The sequence below is a fragment of the Dermacentor silvarum genome, chromosome 1 (genome assembly GCF_013339745.2).
Source record: "Dermacentor silvarum isolate Dsil-2018 chromosome 1, BIME_Dsil_1.4, whole genome shotgun sequence".
Taxonomy (NCBI): Eukaryota; Metazoa; Arthropoda; class Arachnida; order Ixodida; family Ixodidae; genus Dermacentor; species Dermacentor silvarum.
Window position 1 is genome coordinate 121,554,767 of NC_051154.1, and position 11,177 is coordinate 121,565,943.

Below are 11,177 nucleotides of genomic sequence, written 5' to 3' on the forward strand. Positions count from 1 at the left end.
TTCGAGAAGTGACATGTGCGCATTCTGGGAACCTATCTTATATATGTTTACGCGTGACGGGCCGGAGCTTTCAGCCATTGAGCTTGACTTGACTAATCTATTTCTGACATGAAAAAAAAATTCCTCACGGTTGCTTTCTTTCTTCTTTGACCTCTTCGTCTCTGTCATTTGCCGAGTGCATATACACGAATGAAACGCCCACAATGTCTTATGCTTGAAGATGCATCAAATCGCGCATAGGGCGGCACTGAGAGAAGACGACGAGGCGGAAGATGTCAGCGTGGCTCGCCGTGTGTGCCTCCCTCTTGGTGACGATGGCCGGAGGCGCGCAGTCCGCCGTGGCCAGCCTCGAGTCCGAGTGGAGCTTCGTCAAAGGTGCCCCTGCATTGACCCCGCTCTTCTGGGCCTTCGCAGCCCTCGGGCGCGGATACTCAGTGCCGCTTTTACTGCTTGAGCGCGCGCTGGCTCTTTTTGCCATCTGTATATGCAAGTGCCGCGTAGTCTCGTGAAATAGGGCAGGTTGTCTCTGTTTTGTAGTTTTCATTGAAGACAAGGTGTGTTGGGCGAAGCATGATGAAAAAAAATGCGAAGCTGGTTTTCTCGCGTTGTTCGGTTTTCTGGCGGGAGGTGGATGGTAAAGAGATTTATTTGCTGGGGCTTTGGCTACATACGGCTACACACAATCTTGTTGCTCGCTACATGGAGCCAGATGCGCTTGCAGCATCTTAAAATAATTCCAGCTGCATACCCGGGCAGCACCTTCATACACAGATAACGTTTTGGGACTTTTCTCCGTGAAGTCAGTGGTATATGCTTATTAAGAGAGCGTCCATGGCTCGACACCGTACAATTACACGTTGGAACGAATTGTCTGCTCTCGGGACAGGAAACGAAAAAAAGTCTGTCACCCGTTTCTCTTAATTCCAACAATTTTTTTAAAGCCTGTGGCAGATAGCGCGATTATTTCTCATCAGCTGGATTACTTGAAGCAGCTCACATTGCTTGCACGACAAGCCGCTGCGTAAATTAGTGATTAAATGATGCCTTGTACTCGTAATAACACTTTTAATTACCTGATTTTGAACACATGTTGAAGTTGCGGTATTGTAGCTGGCCAGTGCTCATGCTTGTCCATGTACTACGAATCCAGAGACCAGCAAGTGGTTCGACATGTCCAAATTGTGCCACGATCATTGAGTTCCACGTAATTTTATCGTGCAGTGCGTAAGAAAAGCATTTTAGGAAAATATAATACATAGAATGCCAATGACCTTTTAGCACATATTTTGTGAGTGGATATCTCGTAAGTGTTAGTCTCGGCATTCGTAGTAAGTGGCCATTACTTGAACACTGGCTAGCTTTAATTTCGCAACATGTATCCTAAAGTAAATAACAATATGCTTACTAGCGAATTTCTTACTTCTCAGGTCAGCGTATTGAGCATGGTGATTAATTCGTCATGCAAATATTGGGCCTCCGTATGTAAGCCGCTAGGGCTATCGAAAATGTTTGGAATAAAATAAAGGGTTATTTTGGTTTTCAGTAGCCAATATTCCTTTCTGTTGTGGTTATCAGTGTTCGCCAGAATATGCTGGCTACCAGCACCAGCCTTTCGTTAAAATGGATGTTACCATTTTGCACTATATATTTAAAAATGAGTCTTTTCGAAACTATCGCTTGGCAGGTGATTGCCGACAGTGTGAGCGTTGACTTACGGTGCACAGCCTATCCTTTCAAAATAGTGCTTCACAAGTATTGCATCCTTTACATCGGAAATAAACAAGCACTTCGCAGGCATATATATTAAGCAAATCTGGTGTGCGTAGAGCGGTGCAAGCCCACCAAATAGTGTGCTTGCTCTAGCACTGATTATTTAAACGACCTAGCAGACCACGAGACGAGACGGTGATATAATCATGACATGAAACCATCAGAGCTATGTCGGCTGGCGATAGGGTACAAATCACGAAAATTGTTAATGCCAGGGGTTGAATTCTCTCCGTGGCTCGCATTAACTAATGGCTATGCGCGAAAATTGCTCATGCTTTCGCTTATGTATGTCATCGTCTTCAACAGAAACAGCACTGACTTCATCTGTCCGTGATACAATACAGTTTTACCTCTAGACAGCAGTTGTTTTGAGGTGTACTCTTGTGTTACAGTTTTATGTATTAAATTATTCAACTATTTCAGTTCACTATTACATTTTGGTGTTACAACAGAAACCCTGTGCTACATAGTTCTCAGATTGTAAGGAGAACGCGTGATACGTTATAGTCGTTAATATGGCCCCACACTTGTGCTCATCTCCGGAGCAATAAAAATTATGTGAAGTGATCTGCATTTAATACGATGCACCGCCGTTGGTGGGAGCGGCAAATGAAACGGCTGAATCTGTATGTACATGTATTGATTTTGCCGCACTCTGTTTTGTGTAGATTATGTTTTTGTATGCGCGCTGCTTTCTCAAATGAAACAAAAACTGGCGAAATGAAGACATCGATTGCAACACTTCAACTAGGCCAGAAGTTGACTCAGAAACAGGAGTTGTAGGGCCTTGGACGTGCGTGGTCGTGGCGACTACGTGCGAGGGTGTGCTGATCAATCAATCAATCAATCAATCAATCAATCAATCAATCAATCAATCAATCAATCAATCAATCAATCAATCAATCAATCAATCAATCAATCAAACAATCAATCAAACAACTATATTTTCATCAAAACAGAAAATTTACAGGGACAAAAAGCTGCCTAATGACAGCCTGACAGAGCCTCAGCCACCCATCGGCGGTGAAGACAGGGTACAGCACTCATAATCTTTAGCATAACAAATTATAAGAAAAATAAGCAAACATAGAGAGTGGTCTCAAAGAATTGTTACACACTCGCCGATTTGTACCACAGTGGACGCACTGCTGGTACACGTGTGCAAGTAATATGACAATTTCGACACATGTATTTCTTGGAAAAAAAAATGCATTTTGAACAGTGGAATGCAGAAACGCACTTTAAGACACGCGTGCAACATAAGAATGATTAACAAAATAAAATGCGAAACGCGATGGAACACTAATATAAAAGGAGGCATGTTTCAATTTTCACAGAAATAATGCTCGTATTTCTTTTTTTGTAAGGAATGAAATGTTTGTTTGTAGCGATTCATAGTAGTTTAATGTCGTTGGCAAGATATGTGGATGCGGTGCGCTCCGTACTTCGTGCGGGAAAATGGAACGTGCCAAGACGGTTGACATCGGAAACGATAGGGAACAGCGTTTCGCTCAAAGTGTGCAAGATTAAGAAACGCATCTGATTTGCCGAGTGCTGCATTTTTGAAAAAGCGTAGTAGTTTGTAATTATATAATTCTGATATCTTAGCGATCGTTTTAATCGTTTTAACGATCGATGATAAGTATTGAGCCTTATCTACAAAAATGTTTGATACGAGCCTGTAACTGCTATATTCTACATATTCCCCCAGGAAGTTAGTGTACTTGCGACATCGGTCCAACATCTTCTCAAGTCCCTGCAAATAAAATTCTTCCGTCTGCTGGTGTAACCACTAACTTGCAGCATTAGTTGCCCCCAGAACGCTCCCAAATCGTTGTCACTTTACGTGTTATTTTTTGTTCTTTAGATTAGGGAAAAGTTGATTGCTAGAAGCAGCCAGGTTGGACGAATAGAGTAGATAGAGCATCACATGAAAACCTAGGGAGGTCAGTTTTACCATTGTTTCACCTGCGGTGCGTAACAGGGAGTTGTCATGCAAGAGGATGACATATTTGGAGATATTTCCTCGACATTTTCCCTTGATGTTTTCCCTCATGTTTGTGAATAAAGCACAGTAATATTCTGCATTAATGGCTAAACACAGGTGGAGGTAGTTCACTAGCAGAACTCCCTTCTTATCCCCAAAATACTGTAGCCACTTGCTTCGGCCCTGACCTTTGCGCACCAAACTTCTTTGGCCTGAGGGAACCACTGTGCCTCTATTCCTTAAACTGTTCCTTTGTCTCTGGATCATAACAGTGGGTCTATGTCTCATCACCAGTTACCAGTGTGTCCAGGAAATCAGACTCACGTTTTTTAAATGTTCCAAAACAGCCACCAGTGTTTCTACACATTTGCTTTTATGTTTAGTTGTCAAAAGTGTTTGGATAAGCCTTTTTGTAGGCTTTCTCAATTCCCAGTCGTCGTGGATAATGGCAACAACTCTCTCACGTGATATTCCCAGATATGTAGCAATAATTTTGGCTGATATTCGGCCGTCCAGCATGATCATGTCATTAATGGCTTTCACATTTGCAGGCAGTAAAACAGAAACAGGCCTTTTACAGGGTTTCTCACTTTGAACGCCGAAATGGCCAGTTTTAAAGTTGACAACCCAACGTTTAATGGTAGCATACGAAGGACCGCTGTCACCCAGAATTTGTGACATTTCATCATGAATCTGCTTCGTACGATTCCCTTGGTGAAACAGGAACTTAATTATAGTTGGATGTTATTCCACAACGAACTTCTCTGAAGGCGCTGTCATGCTCACTTTGGACCTAAAAAGCAGCATAAACTTAAAACATGGGTATCTGATTTTTTTTACCATTGAATATAGACAAGCTGGTCAATACATCCTGCAATTTACAGCTGCCTAGTTTATTTCTTTGTGGGTAAGGTGCAGTACTTAACAGCACCCCCTCGTGTACTACATTTAGCTTCTCGTGTGCAGTGCGGCGATGCTTCTGCATTACACGCTTACACCCGTTTACCGACACGTTTATCTCCACAACAAAATAGTAGCTGGGCACATGCGTGCTGCCTGCCGTGATACGCGCGCGCATTTACCCCCAGGATGGGAGCGGGGAGGGGGTCCGGTAGGGCGTTGACAACCGTGTCGTCTCTTTCACTGCTCGTTCAAGTTTTCGCCTTGAGGTGTTTCTCCGTCGTAGCATTCTGTTGTTGCTTACGTTGTCCAATGCATAGTGCTTACAGTTCTGTTGCTTATTGCTTTGTGCCGTTGCTGATACTAGAGATGTTCAGAAAGACGGAGTGCGCAATCGCACGTGGACGCTAAATGTTCATTAAATATTTGCCAACTCGTGCAATGCGTAACAATATGCTTGTAGTAAAGGTATGCGCGTCGAGCGCTCGTGCTCTCGCCGCACTCGCCGTTTCGGCGAGGAGTGCTACGATGCAGCCACGATTGAGTCAGGTCTCGCGGGCAGCTGACCGCCCCGTGGTGCCTGGTCTTCGTTGCCATGGCTGCTCACCTTGTTCACTGGGGCTGCGATTGCGTGTCACGCAGGAGCGTGCGTCTACCGCCACCTGCTGTTTCCCAACGGAGCCAACTTCACGTTCCGTAACCCCTGCGAGATGGTCATCTGCGACGCACGCAACCGCATGGTCTACTTTAAGCGGTCAGTCCAATTTACATGGGATTCGTGCTAGGAAACCGAGCACACGGGCCCTTGTGCACTGTGATGTCCTGCGAACCAGATCGGTTGAGCGTCCAAACTGATTATCTCACCCGAGGCAAACGTGTTTTTTTTTCTTCTCCCGTTTATCAGACTGTACAGGGTATACAGAAAGTAAAGAACTCGCATCTTTCCTATGTGTGCTATTGCAGGTGCAGAACACGCTGAGCCACCTCATTTGAGTTAATCTCTTTAACATCACTTCGCCGTAGTGCGTGAGAAGGGGAACCGAGGGGCCCGATTTTCGTCAGTCACAATCACATCAAGCCGACAGACAATGACACCAAGGGAAGCACCGGGTAAATAACTTTTTTTTAAAGCATGAAGTGCTTTTAGCTCCTGCTGCCGGCGACCTTCAAGTGACCTTGAGCCAAAAGCCAGAGCCGTTATCCGAGCACACAAACGAGCAAATCAGCGCATCGTCGCGAGATCTAAACAAGATAATCCGGGGCAACCAGTCATAAGTTAGGCTAATACGGTCTCTGGCCCCCAACCCTTTGTACAAGACCGCATCACATACGCTAGATACTTCCCAAACAAGTTACAAAAAATATTGCTTCCGATTTCTTCCTAATGTTTGTTCACAATATCACTCAAGCTGTAACTTCTATAGTACGCGCTGAAATTTTATTTGTCATTTCTAGTAGCGACGTTCAAAAGGCAGATAGAGAGGTTGCCTGCGCTCTTTTGAACGCCAGCGGTCCGTCAGTCGTGAGCGGTCAGCGACAAGAAGTAGTAACGACAGACGCTGAGCGCGCTGCACTGTTGCAAGAACAAAAGCGGTTCAAGGCGGTGGCACCACAAGTAGCAAAAGACGCCATATCTTAGCCATTTCATGCTTACATCTACTCTCGAATACGGGAGAGCCAGCACTTTTTAAAATTGATATGAAATGAAAGTGGATGAAGAAACAACTGGCATCAGGTGGTATACGAACCCACGTCTTCGCATTACGCGTGTAATGCTCTTACCAATTGAGCTACCGCGGCGCCGTTTTCTATCCACTTTCTGGAGTATTGTGCGTGTACTAGATCTAGGCCTGCGAGTGTTAGCCAGCGCCGCAACCCACGGCCATGGTGGCGGATGTAGAACATCCTTTCCACCGCAGGCGTCAGGTAGTACGTGAACTTGGGAAAAGGAGAAGTGGCCAACAAGCCCTCGTATATATGTTGCTTCAAAAGCACCAAAGCTGCAGGAGTCGAGACCCTCGCTATATAATGAACGAATTTATTCATTTGTTTATGTACCCTAAATGTTTATTCGGGCATCATAAAAGGGGGAGTCAGTTACAATAACAAACGTCAAAAAAGAAAGAACCTTAGAAAAATACAGTGCCATAGTTATCTACAGCAGGAAAATAAATGTGTAAGAAAGTACTGAGCACAGAAATGATCACATATTTAGCATAAGCTTCAATTCGTGAAGAAAACAACCATGATCAGTAGCAGATACAGTGTCCTTTGATAGTCTATTCCAATGATAGTCTAGTGATATAATATCAGAATATTGATAAAATATCTATTGATGTTGATAATGATAGTCTATTCCAATGAATCAGAAGAAGTGGTGAATGATGATACAGGTTAGTGCCAGCAAAAAAAAAAAGGCTGTACTTTAAATGGGTGATCTAAACGCTGTAAAATACAATTTGTCGCATTGATGTGAGGTTCGCGGAACAGGGTTTTACTATGATAATACGTAAGCAAATCCGATAACAGCGTTATTATTCTGCGCTTTTGAATGGAGAGCAATGAAAGTGATTCGGGACGCTGTTGTTGCGCGATTATTTCTTTGTGGTAAATCTTGCTGCTTTATTGTGTATTGCTTCGAGTTGATCAATCAGATGCATGTGATGCGGATTCCAAATAATCAAGGCGTATTCTAACTTAGAACGAACATGCCTAGTGTATGCTAATAGTTTAGTAGAATATTTATTTATTTATTTACACACAGGACTGCTGCAGCAGTGCTGCCCAAGCTGGAGAGGGTTACATGAGATGGGTTCGCAACAGTTAAAAAAAAAAAAATCTAGTTATGTGCATTAAACAACACTTTCAGGTAGATGCTCCCACTCTTCACTCGTAAGTAGAAATAATTATTTCTGTAAGAGTTTTGAGCGGGCAAAGTGTTATATGTACTACTTTGGAATGAAAAATACGCGATGACCTGTGTTGAGCATGAGATATACGTATGTGACCCCGCAGGGGTCAGTGTGAGGATTTCACACTAAGTTTATTCAGATTTCACACTATGAATTTCCACAAACTGCTCACAATTTTCTAAGTAGGCCTGAATCAAATGCACTAAATTTTCCGGTAGTCGAAGCATTTTAAGCGTCCAATTGAGGTAGCATGCGTTACACGGTCAAATGCCTTCGATAGGTCAAGAAATATTGTACCAATTTGCAGGCGATCGCCTATAGCAGTGGCAAAGTCGTGTATTATGGACAACAATTGAGTTATCGAAAATTTTCTACGAAAACCATGCTGACAATCAACAAAAAAAATAAAAAAATAAAAAAATAATTTGCCTCCAGGTGGTTAGATATGTGAGTAACGATAATATGCTCCAAGAACTTCCAAGAAGTGCTTATTAGGGAAGTAGTTATATAATTGCCGGAAACAAGTTTATCGCCTGCTTTAAACACCATGTGTAAGTTGCGTTTGATGAAGCCGAGTGTCTTGGATGCCTAACTGGTTATAGTATTAATGTGCTCGTTCCAGGATAAATCAGGTGATAAATGCTTTTCTGTTGGTGTCACTGTCTGCTGGCCTCATGTTATTCGCCTTAGTGCGTTTAGTAGAACTGATATCGTTGTGTGATTTATATCAGCACCATTAAAGAATGCTATAGCAACCACCAGCATTCGTCACAGTACAGGCTTCAGGACAACTTATAGATTTACAAAAAATTAATTGTGTACAAATATGGAGGTGTATGCCTTCTTAGATCCAGCTATCCCGAACTTATAGCTGTATTATACTGTGCGGTTGAAACCGCCGAGGCTCCTACCGGGTCATTGAACCAGGAAAATAATATTGTTCACGAAAGCATATCTCGATTTATACAGCAGGGAAGACGTAGACAAGGATAAAGTTGGCTGCTGCACGTTTTTACCGTTACCACTAGGTATTTCTCTGTATAGCCTTCACGCGCCATCTTATCAGGTGGTATCTCGCATAGTAGAACGAAATATGAGCCAGATTACGCTCCAGCCCATTTATCTGTATAGAGTAAACGTCAGTGATTTACATGCGTCAGTGGTTTTACTAGGCTTGGCTAAGTTTTGCTAGGAAATGAAAGTGCTGCTAGGCACGGTATTCCGAATCGGCTCGCCGCCGACGCGCAGATTCTCGCTTGGCTGCGCGACGCGCTTCAAGATGAGCGGCTTCTTCTTCGGGTGTCCAGGGGCGGTATTCTGTAATTCTGTAAGAGTCTACCTAGTGGACTGTCCATTTCGGCGACCGTTGATTCGCTGCTGCTTGACGTGCAGGAAGGTGCCAGCCAGTCTCCTTCCTGCACGTCAAGCAGCAGCCAATCAACGGTCACCGAAATGGACAGACCATTAGGTAGACTCTTACAGAATACCGCCCCAGATCTTTGGTCGTTCCATGTCAAGGGTACATGTACTCGCGAGTCGCCACAAAGTCAATGAGAGTTCTGCCGCCGTCGCGGCGGCGGCTCCGAGATTTATCTCCCCGGTGACGTCACGGCCAAGCTGCGCCTCCACACTTGCCGGGGCGTGGCTGGTGGAAACCTGCCGAGCCGCCGCCAGAGGCGTCTGCTGCAGTCACGGACACCGCGCGCGTTCGGCGCAAACGCGGGGAAACGGGGAAACGCGGAGGGCGTCGGCAGCAGCTCTGCGCGTTGCCTCGTTGGTGCTGCTACAATTTTTTTCTCTCTCTCATTTTCTCTTTCTCTCTCCCGAGCATAGCGCACGCCGTGCGCATGCTCTCCTTAACGTCCCATGTTAAGGCAACATGTGTACGGCACGGAGAGGAGGTGAAGTACACGTCGCTCCGTGAGGTGGTTGCTAGGCAACCCAGGTGACTCATCGCTGAGCGATGTTTTTTCGATCGACGAGCACGGTTGTACGGATAGCTTAAACAGCTTCGCTGTTAAAAATGAGATCTTAAAACGGAGCACAAAGCGCTCCTCCTTATGCCAATAAAGGCGTAAATACAGCCTCCAGGATTTTTAATAATATCGCGCGATCGTCGACCTCACGATATGGCAGTGCCTTACAACGGCGAGAAGCAATGAGATTGGCGTAAGATAAAAAAAAAACATGAAAAAGATCAAGAAAATTTATCACTATATACGAGGTATTGTTTGTGAACGATGGGGCCTCAGAGATAACAAAGGCAGGGCGTGTGCACTCCTGACGCAAACAGCGTATAGCAGACGACGCTCCGACTGGAGCGTGTTCTGTGTGCTTGCCCGTACTATTGCCGATCCCGCCACTTCTCGTTGTTATAAGGTGCTGACGTTCCGTGCAGTCGATGCTCGCGCGATATTATTAAAAAAATCCGGGAGGCAGTACAATTACAACGCTCTATATAACGCCTTAGTCTGGGTTGCTGCCGTCGACTTAAGTTAACTCAATTACTCATGAACGCGGCACGCGACATATACTTGCTTTCCCGGGTGACCTGTGCACTCCGTACTGCTGCCAGAGCTATCAGACTAGACAGTGCGTTGGGATATACGTTCTGGCCGCGGTGCATGCGGAGCGTCCTTGTGCGGAGGCAGCAGCGAACGGCGTCTTGCTATACGCAGGTGCCCCGAGGTGAACTGCCCGCACTGCGACGGCTTCTGCCACTTCGTCTCGCTCAAGGGCTCTTACCCGCACTGCTGCCAGCAGGTCGTCTGCGACAGGGACCACGTCTTCACCCTGACCTGACCGGCAAGCCTCCTCTCGAGAAGCACCGCCGGCGTGGTGGCGCGTACACAAACTGGCCACTCGGGGCTCCTCCGCCACACCAACATCGCTTTCGCACACCACACGGCGCTGGAGACAGGAAGCCCGCGATTTTCTCCGTACGCGCACACCATTGTTGTTGTAGTTTATTTTTGCCCATTGGGCTGAAACATTCTCCGTGTATAGTTTTGAATATTAAAACTCTTCTGAAAAAAAAAGAACAAAGTAAAAAGGGGAGGTGACCGTGTGTTGTTCTTTTTGCGTGGTACAGAGGGTGTTAGAGTGAGGTAAAAGTGAAGATACGGTGGTGCAATAACATTTTTGTCTGTGCTGGGCGTCGCCATTGCAAGATAATGAGAAAACACTACTAGCACCACCGTGACCTGCTTTTTTTTCTTTAGAGGAAGTCCAGGCTTAAGGGTAGTTTAACTGCAGGTAATGGTCACGTCACTTTAAATGCGGCATTATCGTCCCGCCCATTCGGAAAAAAAAATAACGCGGATCTAACGCGAACTTTGGCCGGTATCTATGTAAAAATTCTAAAGCTTTAGTTAACTGGCAAAAAAAAAAAAAAAACAGCGCAGGACAGTAAAACCTGCTTTCAGAAGTACAAGGTCTAAAAACGCAACTTCTGGCAACTACTAATGCACTATCAGACCTTAGTAACCGTATGGCAGCAGTTCAACGTAAATGCCAGCGTTTCGAACCTTTGCAGCAGCAACTGGAAGGCGTACAAACCGATTCTGTCTATACTGTTCGCCGTGTCACTAATCTTGAGGCTCAGCTTG

General features: G+C 45.0%; 1 protein-coding gene across 1 annotated transcript; it reads left to right on the forward strand.

The window, feature by feature from the left end:
• Nucleotides 1-218: 218 nt before the first annotated feature.
• Nucleotides 219-10,604, forward strand: LOC119450266 (uncharacterized). The gene is made up of 3 exons (XM_037713678.2): nt 219-375; nt 5,300-5,411; nt 10,248-10,604. The coding sequence occupies exons 1-3, from the start codon at nt 273-275 to the stop codon at nt 10,369-10,371; spliced, it is 339 nt and encodes a 112-aa protein (XP_037569606.1). The 5' UTR covers nt 219-272; the 3' UTR covers nt 10,372-10,604.
• Nucleotides 10,605-11,177: the final 573 nt, after the last annotated feature.

Coding starts and splice junctions, on each gene's coding strand:
- LOC119450266 (XM_037713678.2), top strand. CDS start 273: ATGTCAGCGTGGCTCGCCGTGTGTGCCTCCCTCTTGGTGACGATGGCC. Junction 376..5,299: donor CGAGTGGAGCTTCGTCAAAG/GTGCCCCTGCAT, acceptor CGTGTCACGCAG/GAGCGTGCGTCTACCGCCAC. Junction 5,412..10,247: donor CGCATGGTCTACTTTAAGCG/GTCAGTCCAATT, acceptor TGCTATACGCAG/GTGCCCCGAGGTGAACTGCC.